General features: G+C 54.4%; 1 protein-coding gene across 1 annotated transcript; it reads left to right on the forward strand.

The window, feature by feature from the left end:
• Positions 1-58: 58 nt before the first annotated feature.
• Positions 59-12,388, forward strand: Prpf31 (pre-mRNA processing factor 31). The gene is made up of 14 exons (XM_027431002.2): positions 59-189; positions 702-886; positions 1,136-1,196; positions 3,205-3,288; positions 3,852-3,949; positions 4,672-4,778; positions 5,044-5,213; positions 6,837-6,994; positions 7,333-7,422; positions 9,975-10,102; positions 10,206-10,278; positions 10,813-10,941; positions 11,027-11,125; positions 11,963-12,388. Exons 2-14 carry the CDS (start codon positions 710-712, stop codon positions 12,086-12,088), a joined length of 1,500 nt encoding a protein of 499 aa, XP_027286803.1. The 5' UTR covers positions 59-189; positions 702-709; the 3' UTR covers positions 12,089-12,388.
• The last annotated feature ends 4,021 nt before the right edge of the window (positions 12,389-16,409 follow it).

The raw sequence follows: 16,409 nt of genomic DNA on the forward strand, positions 1-16,409 counted from the left end.
AAAGTTGTTGTCCAAACGGCGCCGGAAACGTCGCGGGAGGCGCGGCCAATCAGAACGCGGGTCACCGGCGCCTTGTGAGACGTCATCGGGGAGCGCCCGCAGCTCTAGGAGGTGGTGGTTGGTAGCGGGGGTGGGCTGCGGCGCGGAAAGAGCGGATTTCTTAGGAACGGTCGTGCGAGCATCTCGGCGGTGAGCGCGATGGGGACGGACGGAGGGACGGAGGGAGGGCGGGAGGGAGGGCGAGCTGCCGGGTCCGGAGGCGAGGGTAGCCTAGGCAACCGCTAACGCTCGGAGCGCCCTAGGAACGGCGTGCAGGCCGTGCGTAAACCGCAGCGCAGCGCGGGGCTGGCACGGGGTGGGGTGGGTGGGTGGGGGATGCTGTGTGAGAGCCGGGGGGGGGGCGAGCCGGGTTAGGCGGAGGGAAATGCTCGTCCCGAGAGCCCGGGGTGTGGAGGGGGGTCCTGGCGGGCTGTGCTGCAGGCTGCTGTGGGTAGGAAGCCGGGGGCACCCTTCCTCCGTGAGCAAGGCCAGCCGGGGCCCCTGCGAGCTGCTGCAGGTGATGGGGAGGACGGACAATCCCCCCCCCCCCGGGGTGGGGTAGGGTGGGGTGGCTGCGGGAGGAGCTGCTCCTTGTGGTGGTGACACCAAGGGGACAGAGCCGAGGTGGCGTGTGAGGGAACCCCGGTCTCGCCTTCCCCTAGGCCTCGGGATGTCTCTGGCTGATGAGCTCTTGGCTGACCTCGAGGAGGCCGCCGAGGAGGAGGAAGGAGGGAGCTATGGCGAGGAAGAAGAGGAGCCAGCCATCGAGGACGTCCAGGAGGAGACGCAGCTGGATCTCTCCGGGGATTCGGTCAAGAGCATCGCCAAGCTATGGGATAGCAAGATGGTGAGGTGGCACCCTATAAGTGAGCGCTCCCCGGAGGGCGAGGGACAGCGCTTCTTTCTTCCGAGTCTGCTTGCTTTCTTTTCTCTTTGGTTTTCCAAGACACGGTTTCTCTGTGGCTCTGGAGGCTGGCCTCGAACTCACAGAGATCCGCCTGCCTCTGCCTCCCGAGTGCTGGGATTAAAGGCGTGCGCCACCACTGCCCCCCCCTCTGAAAATCCAGTCTCTGACTGTGCTCTCCTTCCCCGTCAGTTTGCTGAGATCATGATGAAGATTGAGGAGTACATCAGCAAACAAGCCAAAGCCTCGGAAGGTACCTCTTCGCCCTCACTCTCTCTCCTCTGCCCATTCTCCTGGTCCCATGGCTCTTTTTGCTCCTCGTGGTTTTGGAAACTGAATGTCTCTCCCTCCTGGGCTTTCCCCATAGCACTCTTCTTTTCATCCCAGTCACCAGCCCTCTGGAAACATACTGCGTTTGTACTCAGGCATGTTGATGGGTGCTTAAACAATCTCACCACTTGGGAGGCTCAGACTGACTGGAGGTGCAGGACTTCAAGTCCAGCCCCAGCGACATAGTTAGGTTAGGTTGGGCCTGGGGAAAATCCTGTCTCAGAAATACAACGACCTGGCGTTGGCGGCTCACGCCTTTAATCCCAGAGCTCTGTGAATTCCAGGCCAGCCTGGACAGGCTCCAAAGCAATACAGAGAAACCCTGTCTTGAAAAACAAAAAACAAAAAAATAAAAACTAAAACAAAAAACATACATATATGGAGATGGAGAGATAGTTAAGAGTATTTGCTGCTCTCCCAAAGGACTTGAGATTGGTTCTCAGCATCCACATGGCTCATAACTATTTTTAACTCTAGTTCTTCGACATCTGACACCTTCTTCTGGTTCCCATAGGCATTTTACATGCATTATGCACAACAGGCAAAACACACAAAATAAAAGATTTTAGAAGTGAGAAACCACTTATGTTAAAAAAGAAAGAATATCCACATTGTACTGTAAAATTGATACTTAAGCCTTATGTGTTTTCTGGTTGTGAGAGGATTTATCTCTGGGTTCCCTGAACTATAGGGCTTTCTCTGCTCCATAGCCACGTGCTCATGAGTGTGTGTGTGTGTGTGTGTGTGTGTGTGTGTGTTTGTGTTTGCGCTCACATATATCCTTAAATGAAGAAACAGGGTCTCACTCTGTAGCCCAGGCTGTCCTGATGTCACTAGGTAGCCTACAATGGCTTTGAACTCTCAGAACCATCCTTTTTCAGCTTCCTGAGAGTTAGGATTAGAGGCATGAGCCACCACACCCAGCCTATAGTCCCCACAGAGGGGATCTGACTGGCCCTGCATTGAGTCGGGGGAAGCAGTGCCACCTCAATTGGCATTTGAGTACTTGTGCTTACCCTGGGGAAGGATCATGGTCTGTCCCCAGCCCCAGTCATCGTGAGTGCCAGAAGACTCGGAAAGTTAATAGCTTCTACAGAATTTCACCCATCAGGCCGACAAGCTTCTTGGCTCCATAGAGCCAAGGAAAGTCACAGAAAGTGACATTTCCTCATGTCAGGTGTGATGAGTTAGACCTGCTCATGTCAGGGATCTGTCTAATGGCAGTAGACACACAGCATGTCTGGCAGAGGTGGCCCAAGTCATGGCATGGAGAGAAGACATCTCATCCTTCTAAAAGGGGAGGGAAGTGTCTTCACTGCCCTCTGAGTTTTAATGACTTAAAGAGCTATTGGATGCACATGTTATTCAATGCCAATATAATCAGGCATACATTAAGGTTTCTAGAAAGAGAACTCAAGGAAGGAACATTCCAGGGGGAGGGAACAGTGCTCATGAAGGCCTGGAGGAATGGAATAGCCTTGAGTGCCCAGTGTCTGAGAAGATGAGGCAGGAAGGCTGTGTGGAGCCGATGAGTCAGTGGCTCGCCCTGGAGTGAGTCCTGTGCTGTATGCACCAAGGTTGCAGATGTGGGGACATGGGCCCGGTACTCTTCCTTGTGGGGCCTCCATCTAGATGGGAGACCTTGAGTGCCAGTCTGAGGAGCTTGCTCGTTAGCCTCGGGGCTTTGGAGAGCCACAGGAGGGTTTAGTTTTAAAGCAGGATGAGGTCAAGACTAGATTAGCCCAGAGGAGGCCTGCAGGAGAGAGAGGAGAGGCAGGAATGAGGATGCTGGGGAGGTTTCCAAGTCCCTAGTGCATGCTTCAGCCCCTCCTTTCTGATCCAGCCAGCTTCAGCTCCAGTCTTCCCTAGCTCTGTGACTTACAGACGGGTGGGTGCCCTCTCTCATCCACATTCCTTCTTCCCCTTCCTAGTGATGGGACCAGTGGAGGCAGCCCCCGAGTACCGAGTCATTGTGGATGCCAACAACCTGACCGTGGAGATAGAAAACGAGCTGAGTGAGTGATGGGGACAGCCCTGTTGTGTGCCCTTCCCTCTTTATGACGCAAAGGGAAGAATAGGCATGAACCTGGACCTCTTCTGTTTGCCTTTCTTCGACTACTGCCCTGACCAGGTTTACCTTCTGTAACAGACTGATTTACATGAAGAGAAAGTGTATTCTCCTTCCTGAAAGTCTAAGTAAACAGAGCAGGTCTAGAGTCACCCTTTGACCCCTTCAGCCACCAGACTCTGCCACTGGTTTCATGCTCCAGGGTGATTGCCTCATTTCACGTCCCTACCAGCAAATGGGGAGGGAAGACAGGGCATGGCTGCTTCCTTAAGGCCATGGTCTGGATGTGGAAAATGCCAATTGAGTTCACATCTTGTAGACATTAGAACAGACTTCATGCCTGCACATAGCCCTGGGGACAGCTAGGAAATGTAGATTTCATGCTGGCATCCATGCACCAACCCAAGATTTGGGCTTGTTCACTAGAGAGGCGGAAGTGGGTGTTGGGGATAGCAGCAGAGTCTGCCTCCCCCTCCCTCAGCGGACACCCACCCTCCCTGTCCACTTTAGACATTATCCATAAGTTCATCCGGGATAAGTACTCGAAGAGATTCCCGGAGCTAGAATCCTTGGTTCCCAACGCTCTGGATTACATCCGCACAGTCAAGGTGAGTGGGGAGGAGTCTGGTCCCGGAAGCAGCGTGAAGCCTCGGGATCTAGAAAACGATGGAGAGGCGTGAGCCGGGGCTCAGTGGGAAGGGACAGGTGCCGGACAGGGTGTCTCACACACACCTCTGGCTTCTCTCCTCCCCTTAGCTTGTGGGAGGATCCCCATTGGCCTGGCCCTTGCCTCTGGCTGTCATTGGGTCAGGTGTCCTTTGAACTAGCCTCTGAAGGCTGGCAGAGGCCGCAGCGAGATAAGAGCTGAGATCCTGAGTGGGAACAAATGAGGAGGAAGTGAGAAGAGGCAGGGAGGGGAGCTTGACAGGTCAGAAAGGTCAGAGCACATCACACACAGAAGGTTTGGGCTCCCCTGGGAGCAATGACAGGAGCAGGCAGAGGGGAAAGAGCAGGGGTCCTGCCTCTGTCCAGGAGGTCAGGGTGGGAGCCGAGGAAGTCCGTCTCTAGTCGTGAGCTCCCGCAGGCTTCTTTAGTGCAGCGTGTCGTCCTTGAAGGCCACTTTGCCCAGCTTCCACTTCTGGGTCAGCAGAGCAGGCAGTGCTGATGCTTTCAGCAGTGAAGTTGTCAACCTGTAAGAGGCAAGAGAGGTCTCCAGTATTAGCTTTCCCGGGTTCCTCAAGGGAGCCCTGTGTTCGTGTTGAAGCAAAAGAGCTTCTAGAATCTTCTGGGAGTTACTACGGTCTCTCTCTTTCTCCCCTTCCCACCCCAGGAGCTGGGCAACAGCCTGGACAAGTGCAAGAACAATGAGAACCTCCAGCAAATCCTGACCAATGCTACCATCATGGTCGTCAGTGTCACCGCATCCACCACCCAGGGGTACGTATACCACGCGGTAAGGCGCTGCAAGCCTACCATAGGCCAGCTGGCAGCAGAGACCAGAAAGGGCAGAATGGGGTTGATGGTGAGGGTGGTGCTGGCTGAGAGCTGTGGTCCCTAGGCTGATAGAAGTTGGGGTAGCCCCAGAGTTACACAGACACACACGCATACAGAACCGAGAGGATGGGTGGGGCTGGACACCCGTTAGACAAGCGCGCAGCAGAACTGGGCGCCGGCCCCAACCCTTCCCTGCTTCCCAACTCAGGCAGCAGCTGTCGGATGAGGAGCTGGAGCGCCTGGAGGAGGCCTGTGACATGGCCCTGGAGCTGAATGCTTCCAAGCACCGCATCTACGAGTACGTGGAGTCCCGGATGTCGTTCATCGCACCCAACCTGTCCATCATCATTGGGGCATCCACAGCTGCCAAGATCATGGGTGAGTTCCCAGCTGGGTCCCATGGTCTGGGGTTGTCCTGGGGAAGTGGGGCTTGACATTAGGGGCTCTATTACACTGTCATCTGGAGACTGAAGTCAGCCAGCTTGGCATAGCAAATGATAAAAGTGTAGCAGCCCCTTCTGAGTACAGCTGGCTGAAGAAGGAGCCTCCTCCCGCCAATGGGTCCATTTTGGACCCTGGGGCATCCACAGAGTAGTAAAGTCAGCTCCTGACCCTCGGGCTTTCCTACTGGATAGGGCAGCAATCCTGTCATGTGCTAAGTTCCTCCTCCCAGAAGCTCCGGTAGCCGGAGTCCTTCCTTGCAGGGAATGCTCGCTCACAAAGGGAATGTGGGGAAGCCACCACCTTTGGTCCCTTAGCTGTGGTCTTGAGGACTACAGGCCAGGACACTTACACTCCCGAGGGTGCTGTTTCAGAGTTGACAAGTCTGAGACCAAGGTGCTTTTGGGGTTGGTTTCTCCCTCAGCCTCTGCTTGGCTCGGGCATGCCTTCTGTATTTTCATGCAGCCATGCTGCTGTATCTGCAGCCTCATCTCCCTTCCTCACAAGGATGCCAGTCAGATAGAATCGGGATCCGTATGACCTCATCTTATCTTTGCCCTCTCCTTAAAGATTCTATGACCTGGGCCAGAAAGATGGCCCAGCAGGGAAAAGTCCTTGCCACCCAAGCCTGACAGCCTGAGTGTGATCCTCTTAACCCACACGAAGGTGGAGAGAGCTAGTCCCATAAGTGTCCTCTGCTTTCATGCACACACACATATAAAAATAACCTAAAGCGGTGAATAACTGATACTGAATCCAGAAGGTTAGGATAACTTTTAATAGATAAACGCCAACCAACAGCAAGCCAGAGGGTGCCAAAGCAGCAAGGCGAGAGAGCTCCCATGTGCCTTGTCTGTCCCTTTAAAACCACCCTGACATCACCTTGACCACATCCTGAAGGGCGTGGTTACGGTGTCTCCCTACAGTAACCTGCCCCCATACACACACATACACATAAATGATCCTGTAGCCTTCCAGACGAAGTGGCTTAGACCAGTAATCCCAGTGTTTAGAAGGCTGAGGCAGGAGGATTGCTTTGAATTTGAGGTCCTGAGCTACAGAATACTGTCTCAAACCAGCAAACGAATGAAGGTGCAAAATTGTCTTAGTCACCGTTCTACACTGTGAAGAGACACCATGGTCAAGGTAACTCTTCTGGAAGAAAGCACTTAACCAACCCAACCTGGGGCTTGCTGACACTTTTAGAGGCAAAAGCTATTATCGTGGTCATCATGGCTTGGTAGCAGGGAGCATGGCAGCAGGCAGGTGTGGTGCTGCAGAAGCAGCCGAGGGCTACATCCTGATCTGGAAACATAAAGAGAGATTGGATCTGGCATTCTTTTGAAACCTCGAAGCCCACCCCCCCGTGACACACTTCTTCCAACAAGGCCACGCCTCCTAACCCTTCTCATCTAATTAGAGGTTTCGCTCCCCGGTCACTAAGCATTCAGATACACGAGCCATCGGAGGACATTCTTACTCAAACCACCAAGGTCCACGGGAGCCCCCAGGTGTGGTGTGAACCTGTGTTCTTCCGACCTCGCCTCTTTGTTGTTGCAGGTGTGGCCGGAGGCCTGACCAATCTCTCCAAGATGCCTGCCTGCAACATCATGCTGCTGGGAGCCCAGCGCAAGACGCTGTCGGGCTTCTCCTCTACCTCAGTGCTGCCGCACACCGGCTACATCTACCACAGTGACATCGTGCAGTCTCTGCCCCCAGTGAGCCCTGCCCCTGCCCACTGTCCCCAGCCCCCGTGCCTTCCCTGGTTTGGCTGACAGTAGCACTCAGGAGCCTGGAGGATAGGACAGCGTGGGTTGGGATGGCAAGGACACAATTGTGCGCCCACCCCTTGGTGGCTGGAAGCTGGGAAGCCTGCAGTTGGGCAGCTAGAGTACACCCCTCAAGAGGCTGTTAGTAGACAAGCCCCCAGGTGTGAGGCCCCCCTCCCAGAACTCGGGGTACAGCTGGACCTAGATGAGAAGTGGCTGTTATTGTGCCTGTTACTTTGCCTCTCTCTAGACGTTCACAATTTTCTCTCCCCTTTCTATCGCTTCAGGATCTCCGGCGGAAGGCAGCCCGGCTGGTGGCTGCCAAGTGCACTCTGGCAGCCCGTGTAGACAGTTTCCATGAGAGCACGGAGGGGAAGGTGAGAGGACAGGATCTGTGCCCGGGGCTTGGAGTCTTTCCATGAGAAGAGGCTACTTGCGAGCGCTCTCCTGACTGTCTGTCTGCAACTGCACTGAGGTTATCCCCTGCTCACCTCCGTGCGTCAGTTGTGTAGGGCAGCTCTACCAAATCACTGTAGATGGGGTGGCGTCATATACACGTTTGCCAAGCCTGGTAGCTTCTATCTTTAACCCAGTACTTGAGAGAAAGAGGCAGGCAGATCACTAGTTTGGGCCGTTTGATGAGTTTTGGGCCAGGTGTGGCTGCATAGTGAGCGAGATACTGTCTTTGAAAAAAAAAAAAAGCACAGGGCTAGAGCTAGATGTGGCTCAGTCAGTTAAGTTCCTGCATGCAGGCGTGAGGACTTGAGGTCAGTTCCCAAAACTGTGGAGGACAAAAACAGACCCAGTAGTGCATGCCTGTAATGCCAGTGCTGGGGAGGGAGGGGGAGACACGAGCGTATCTGGGGCTTGTGGGCCCTTCAACCAGATCATCGAGCTCCAGGGTTAATAGCGATCCTGCCTCAAGAAACAAGGCGAGGAGTGAGTTTTGAAGCCATGTGATATCAATCTCTGGCCTCAGATGTGTGCGCACGCGCACGCGCGCACACACACACACACACACACACATATACTCGCATGTGCGCACGCGCACACAGTCCCACTGGACTAACACCAGGGTGTTAGTTGAGCTGTTCCCATTTGTAGGCTCCTGGGAAGAAATGTTCCTGTCCCTGTCAGCCCCAGAGGCCACCAGCAAGACAGCGTCTCCAGCTTTTCGGACTCTGCTAGTTTGGGGCCCCGTGTAGAATGTTGAGCTCACAGTGACAGTGCAAGGCATTGTCACGTCTCAGTCCTCAGCCTAGTCACATCTGCCAAGATCTTCTGCCATGTGAACTCCAGTCACAGACTGTAGAGACCAGCACGCCTGGCACCAAGGCACATCTCTGTGTTCAGGGGCCTGTCCTCCGCTAGCAGGGACACGACTCTAATAGTACCCTCTGTTTTCCTGGGTGGGCTTAGGAAGTCCTGAGTGTCTGCTGTGTGCACCACTCTGCTAGAAACTCCATCATATCTTAAGTCAGGGTTCAGTCTCTCTCTCTCTCTCTCTCTCTCTCTCTCTCTCTCTCTCTCTCTCTCTCTCTTGCGCCATTGTCTAGACAAGGCAGTACAGCAGGGAATTACACAGACGTCAGATGCCTGCCTCCATGGCTCTTTTTTGTGGGGAGGCGGTACGAGGATGGAGCCTAGAACTTTATACATCCTAGACAAATGCTCTTTCATTGAGCTACATCCTCAGTGTCCCCACCCTCACCTTTTTTTTTCTTCTTGAGATAAGGTCTCTTCTCTTCTCTAGTCCAGGGGAGCCTTGAAGAACTTTGGCCCTTCTGCCCCAGCTTCCCTGGTAACTGGGATTAGAGGTTGGTGTCACACAGGACTTACATTCTAGCTGGGGCCAAAACACCTAGGCAGAGGCCTGAAAAATCTGTAATGGGTCCAGTAGTGCTGTGTGGATGCCAGGGATGATGAGGGGAATTGTGGGGTGAAGAAGCTTAGATTCTGACTCAGCTAGGATGTGAGCGAGCGCTTTGTACAAGTTGCAGCATGGGTCTGAGTGAAGTTAGGGTCAGTTGTGTGGATATTGTGTTACCCACTTGAGTGTTCACACAGAGGGAATAGTGAGTGCAAAGAACCTGAGGCTAGGGCTGGAGAGGTGACTCAAAGGTTAAGAGCACTGACTGCTCTTCCAGAGGTCCTGTTTTCTTTTCTTTTCTTTTCTTTTTGGTTTTTCGAGACAGGGTTTCTCTGTAGCTTTGGAGCCTATTCTGGCACTCGCTCTGGAGACCAGGCTAGCCTTGAACTCAGAGATCTGTCTGCCTCTGCCTCCCGAATGCTGGGATTAAAGGCGTGCGCCACCAATGCCCTGCCTAGGTCCTGATTTCAATTCCCAGCAACCACATGGTGGCTCACAACCACCCGTAATGAGATCTGGTGCCCTCTTCTGGCCTGCAGGCTTATATGGAGGCAGAACACTGTGTACATAATAAATAAATAAATCTACCTGAGGCTAGAGTTGGGTGAACCCCAACGGGGAGAAGAGCCTGCTGCACCTAGGAGCAGACAGTGTGCCACCTTTGGGGCCTCTGGCTGCTGTGGAGGCACAGAAGCGAGCCAGATGAGGTCTGCTCTAAGAGGCCAGGGGGCTCTGGCGTGAGAGTGAGAGTGGAGGTGACACGCTGTCTGCTTGCTGGGGACACAGGGGTTCTGCCTGGCCCGTTTCAGTTCAAAGGACCAGGAAGGAAGCAGTCACACAGGGTGCAGAACTTGGCTGGAAGGGCTGACCCCGAGCTACAAGAGCAAGGGGCACCAGGCACTGACAATCCACAGGACACCGTCCCTGGCCCGAGGAGGACAGATATGTCTTGGGGAGGGTACACTGTCAGGTGGACAGATGGGCTGATGATGTACAGACATGGGGCCTGGGGCACAGTCTGCGTGGCTGGCTACAGCTTCTCCCCAACTCCCTGCCCAGGTGGGGTACGAACTAAAGGATGAGATTGAGCGCAAGTTTGACAAGTGGCAGGAGCCACCACCTGTGAAGCAGGTGAAGCCCCTGCCTGCTCCCCTTGATGGGCAGCGGAAGAAGCGAGGGGGCCGCAGGTAAGGGGCTCTGGTGGCGCTAGAAGCTGGGAAGCGGGGTGGGAGGGAGGCTGGCACCTTCCCAGCCGACTTCCTATGTCCTGTTGACTCTCACCTTCCCCAGGTACCGCAAGATGAAGGAGCGGCTGGGGCTGACAGAGATCCGGAAGCAGGCCAACCGCATGAGCTTTGGAGAGGTCAGGCTTGCTCACAGTAGCAGTGGGACCTTGAGGGTTCTCTGCATGTCCTGCTGCCATCCCTCCCCTCCACCCTGCAACCCTAGAGCAGATCTGGGGCTACCCCAGCCGCATCCCTCCTGCCTAGCCTCTCCTCTCAAAACACCCTACCCCATGGAGATCTTTGCAGTTCTGAGCCCGCTGCCCTCCCACCCAGCTCCCCATGCCACCGTGTCTAACCATCATCCAGGAGGTCCCGAGAGAATCCACTTAGGCGCCATCTCAGTAGCGCAGCCCATCCCAGTTCTTGGCAACTTAACCAGAGCTTAGGGAGCAGTGGCCACTCTCTGTTTAGGTCAGGAAGCAGTTCTTCCTAGGGTTCCCTGCTACATCCAAGCAGAGCTAGGCTGGGCTCTTACAAGGTCATTTAGTGCAGTGAGTCCTTCAGGCATCCGTGAGACCTGCTGATTGGAGACTCCCTGGGTCCCAGTGGACAGGCCTGGGGGACTGGCCGAATGTGGCCAGCTTCTTAACAGTGGTCACTCCCCTCTCTAGATTGAGGAAGATGCCTATCAAGAAGATTTGGGCTTTAGCCTGGGCCACTTGGGCAAGTCAGGCAGTGGGCGTGTGCGGCAGACACAGGTGAATGAGGCCACCAAGGCCAGGATCTCCAAAACACTGCAGGTATGGCCAGGGCCCATGGGAGTGGGCGGCAAGGAGGGCACGGAGGTCTGTGAGCCTGCGTCATGGCCTCCCCCTCTCCCTGCAGCGGACCTTACAGAAACAGAGTGTGGTATACGGCGGGAAGTCTACCATCCGAGACCGCTCCTCAGGGACTGCCTCCAGTGTGGCCTTCACTCCACTCCAGGTACCACACCCTCTCCTACCAGGCATGTAGTGGGGTTGTAGCAGCCCTGTTGACCTAACACATGAAGAGCTTAGGCATCCGGAGCCACAACTCAGTGCAGATGGCTGGCAGTGAGAGCTGTCACAAGCTCAGACCAACTTTGGCACTGGACTCTGTCCGTGTGGCCCAGATACTCTGAGCTTCCTGTCCTCACTTTGAGATAGCCCCAGTCGTCAGGGTAGCCTCAAGGTGGGTCCCAGTGTCACAGCCCAGTGGCCCTGGACAGTATGAAGCAGAGTGGCCTCGGGTTACTCACCACAGAGGTAGGCAAATGTGTCCGGTAATGTGACAAGCCTGCTAGAATGCATACTCTGAATCTGTGCCATCTTTCTTCCCGGCTTCAGGTATAGTGATAAAGAGACAAGCTGTGCCTTTTGGGGGGGTCATGGGTTGGAGGACAGATGAACGAGTCAAGTATATACTGTATTAGGCCATGGGTGCCAGAAAGCAGCAGCAGGGGTGAAAGGCGAGTGCCGGCATTGTCATCACTGTATGGCGTGAGAGTCGCCCGAAACTCTGGCTGGTCATGTCCCTGTAAGACTCAGTTTCCTCATCCAGAATCAGACAGACAGGAGTGGTGTTTTTTTTAGCATCACCTGAGGACGTTAACAATGCTGATACCCAGGCCCTGCCCCTAGACCCACTGGGTCAGAATCTCCCGAGCTGAGGGAGACTCCAGGGGCTGTCAACAGTTCCGTGTCCGCTAGAATGTTCGGGGAATGTGACATGTCTGGTTCCCATACAGCAGGGAGGCCTGGGCCTCCCCACCTTACCTGCCCCCCTCCCTTCCCAACCCAGGGTCTGGAGATTGTGAACCCACAAGCAGCTGAGAAGAAGGTGGCAGAGGCCAACCAGAAGTATTTCTCTAGCATGGCTGAGTTCCTCAAGGTCAAGGGTGAGAAAAGCGGCACTATGTCCACCTGAAGGGGCCAGGCCCCGGGTGGCCACCCACTGGAAGGACATGGACAACTGGAGCTTTGAAGTGACCGACCTCCGGCAAGGAAGTTGTGGTGGAGGCAGCCTGCCCTGCTCTGTCCTTGGCCCAAGGCCAGAGCATCCAAGAAACGGGGTGAAGAGCCTCGGCCCGTCTCCCCAGAACCCAGACTGCTGCTGCCCCAGTTAAATGGGCGGAGGTCTTCCTCACACTCGTCTTTTTTACTTACATGGGTAAAGGAAGTGGTTTTCTAGAAAGAGTACAATTAAATGCACAGTGTCAGGCTCTGACCAGAGGGTGTGATTATTTGTGAAAGACCCAGAGGAGTCAGAGCTATGGGGTTTCCAGTCCAGGTATCTCTTCTGCTCCTGTCCTGGAATCTAAGAAGAGAAAAGCCCCGTCCATTTCTGACATCACCACCCACCCCCTGAGAACCTCAGCATCACGGCCAAACAGTATGGCCACCACAAAGCTCCAGGGCCCAACAAAGGTCATAGGATTATTGTTGACCCTCAGGCTAGATGCCTCCTTGGTCCAAGATCCACATCTGCACGGTGAGGCACCTAGGAGACCTGGGGAGTGTGTGCAGAATGCACCCAGCACCGGGCTGATTGGGGAGCCAGTGGTTTTAATCCATGTTGACTGAGGGGGCCATGCCTAAGTACCCTGCCCTGGGAGGCACAAATGCCAGCCAGGTAAGCAACAGAAACCATCTTTGGTGTGTTAGGAATCTGTGATTCTGCAGGTTAGCAAGAGTCACTGCTGGGCTCTGTTTTTCCTAGCTTGAGCTTAACTCTGAGGATCCGAACATGGACCCTACTGGTGAGGGTTGGACTTCCTGGTCCCCATTCCTCCCTCTGGGCCTTCTCCTGTCTCCCCTCTCTCTGTCTTTATCCCAGTCCCCTGTGGGTCTGCTAGGGAAAGCACTTTGTCCATCGCTCCCTTTAGAATCCCTGTTCGGTCCCTGCTGGACTTTGATCTGACATTGTCAGTGGAGAGAGGAATGCTCTATGAAGATGCGAGACTCGGAGCTCACCGTGCTGCAGAATGCCTTGAGGGCTCTCTAAGACAGGGTTGCTAGTTCCAGATTCAGTTTTGCTAAGATAGAGCTCAAGCACGTGTATTTCAGCTTGTAAGCCTAGCTACCCACGGGACCTGAGCAGGCAAGTTAGATGGTCAAAACTATCTAGGCTACATGGTGAGTTCAAGGCCAGCCTGGCCTGTAGAAAAAAATCTGCTTTCGAAAAAGCTAGGGCAAGGTCTAGAGAGAGAGCACGAGCGCTGTTGGTAAAGTGCTCTTCATAAAAGCATAAGAACCTTGGGGTGGGCGCAGATCTCTGTGAGTCCAAGGTCAGTCTGGGCTACAGAGCGAGTTCCAGGACAGCCAGAACTACACAGAGAAACCCATCTTGGAAAGAAAAATGGCATAAGAACCTCCATTCAGTGCTCAGCACCCATATAAAATGCCAGGAATGGCAGCATGTATTTACCATCCCAAAGCTGAGGAGGTGGAGATAGGTGGATCACTGGGGCATGCAAGCCGCCATCAGTGAGTCCCAGGTCCTGATGAGTGGGCCATCTTAAAAAAAAAACAAAAACGAAAACTACTGATAAGGTTGGTTTGGCCTTCACAAGCACAAACACTTTCACCCTGCACAGTACATTCAATACATGCCTGTGTACACACGTACACACAATGGCAGCAAAGGGAGTTGGCTGGGAGGTTTCTCCGTGGTTAAGCACATTGGTTGTTCTTCCGAGGACCTGAGTTTGATTCCCATCGCCCCGTGTGGCAGCCCACAATGGTCTGTAACTCCAGTCCCCAGGGTATGACATCCTTTTCTGATCTTGCTGGGTACTAGGCACACACGTTTTGCATAGACATGCACGTTGGCTAAACACCCATACACACAGAGTAAATGTTTCTCAAGGGTCAGGAATGCAGCAGTTCACCGCAGGGTACTTGCCTAGCTGTGTCAAGGGCCTGCCTCAAATCAAGTTTTAAAATGGCTGCTGGGTGTGGTGGCACACACCTTCAATCCCAGCACACCTTCAATCCCAGCACTCCCAGGCAGAGACCAGGCTTAGGTGAGTTGCAGGCCCACCCAGTCTACATAGTGAGTTCCAGGCCTACGTAGTAAGATCCTTAAAAAGATCCTTAAAAAAGGGCGGAAGCTCAGACAGGCTGGCACATAGTTGTAATCCCAGCGCTTGGGAAATGGGAGCAGGAGGTCCAGGAGTTCAAGGCCATCCATCCTCGGCTACAAAGCTAGTTCCAGTCTAGCCTATGCTATGTCCTGCCCCCCCCCCCCAAAAAAAGAGGTGAGGACTGGGGGATAGCTCAGTAGCAGGGTGCTCTCCCATCACATGAAGCCCTGGGTTCAAATCTCCCTGCTCTGAAAAAGAAAAGTGCATTTCCACGTGATGTTTATGGTGCTGATTAAAGAAAGGACCATGCCTGGAGGAGAGCTTTTGGGGAGTGGTTTTTAAATTAGCTGCACGTTGGAATTATCTCAGGGAGAGAATGATAGCCTGGTCCCTCCTCCAGAGGTCGATTTAATTGTAGCAAGAGCCTGGGTATTTGGATTCCCCGCCCACCCAACTTCCCAGGTGATCCCAAAGTGCAGCTAAGCCTCAGAACCATCACTCTTGTGATCTTGTGGCCACATCAGCATGCCCTGGGAGCTTGCCAGAAAGAGCAGAATTGGGGGCCACCTAGATAAGCTGCATCTTCACAAATCCACAAGGGATTCCTGATAAGGCCAGAAGCAGTTAATTCCACATTCAGAGCCCACACAATAGCAAAGCTGTGTGCATGCATAACAAGGTCAAAAAACTAACTGTGGGGGTGTTAGAAAAATCTGGACAAATGCAGGTTCCTAGGTTTCACTTTCTTAAGTCTCCGTGACCCTTAAAATATGCTTCTTAAAAATATTTATGTGAATGTGTTAGTATATAAGGGCACCAGCAGCGGCCAAAGGAGGGAGTCAGATAGCCCGGAACTGGTGTTTACAGGCAAGTGAGCCACGGTGTGGGTGCTGGGAACCGAATCCTGAGTCCTCGGCAGCAAAGTGTCTTAACTGCTGAGCCATCTCTCTCTTTGTGTGTGTGTGGTTTTTCAACACAGGGTTTCTCTGTGTGGCTTTGGAGCCTGCCCTGGCACTCACTCTGTAGACCAGGCTGACCTCGAACTCAGAGATCCGCCTGACTCTGCCTCCCGAGTGCTGGGATTAAAGGCGTGCGCCACCTCCACCGGCAAGGATACACTTTTTATAAGCCATTTCTTCCTCTCTTGCCTCAGGCCACTCTGATGGGGTTCTCTTCAAGTTTGTATTTACCTCAGTTTCCTTCACCCAGGCAGGCAGAGGCAGACCTGGCTTCCCAATTCATGAAAACGTGGTGCTCGACAAGTTTTCAACACAAGTCAGCAGAAAAGCTACGGAGCGCATCCTAAGTGCCGAACGCGGATAATAAATCCGGAGAGGGAGACCCAGGCACGTTTATTGTTTTGTTTTGTTTTTAAGGCGGACTCGGACAAAAGTTGAGAGAGGCTCGCCTAAGCGCTCGACAAGGGTGGTCAGGGAGCAGAGCTCTAACGAGCGAGCTGCCGTTACAGATGTGACGAGGTAGGGTAAATAAAGCGCAGCGCCTCCCTCCCGCAACTTCCCTCCGCAGCCACAGACAGCAGCATCCTGGCATCACCAAAGAAACGGAGGCAGAGCGTCCCCCGGTCGGCTCGCTCGCTCCCTTCCTGCGGAGCTGGGTGCGCGTTTCCCGGTCGTCGCCCCGATTCCGCCAGTCTTCTCCCTCCGGGAAGCGCAGAGTCTTAGAGATAACGCCCAGCCCAGCCCCGGACCCGGGGAACCAGCGAGCGAGCGACTACGCGGCTCACACAACAGCCTGGAACCGCAGGCGCAGGGAAAGATGCTCCCGAGGACCACGCCTGCCGGCTGCACCCTCCGCTAAGCCTCCCTATTGGCCCAACGGACGAGACTGACAGGGGAAACGGGCGGGGCCTTCTCGTGTGGCCCCGCCCCTCAGGCCTGGCGGCTCTTTTGATTGGCAGATAACTTGAGCTTAATGTCGTTTCCCCACCCACCCACCCCACCCGAGTCAACACGCACTCTCTCCACGCCTTCCGTCGTCTTTCCCCGCCCACTCCCACGACCAGCCAATGAGCTCGGGGCAGAGCGCGGCGTCGCGACCAATGACAGCCGCCCGCCAACTTGACGGACGACTTCCCGCCCCCTCGCCCCTGGCTCCTCCCCGCGGCCAATGGCTTTAGGAGAAGGGGGCGGGCGCGTCCAATCA

The sequence above is a fragment of the Cricetulus griseus genome, chromosome 9 (genome assembly GCF_003668045.3).
Source record: "Cricetulus griseus strain 17A/GY chromosome 9, alternate assembly CriGri-PICRH-1.0, whole genome shotgun sequence".
NCBI classification, from domain to species: domain Eukaryota; kingdom Metazoa; phylum Chordata; class Mammalia; order Rodentia; family Cricetidae; genus Cricetulus; species Cricetulus griseus.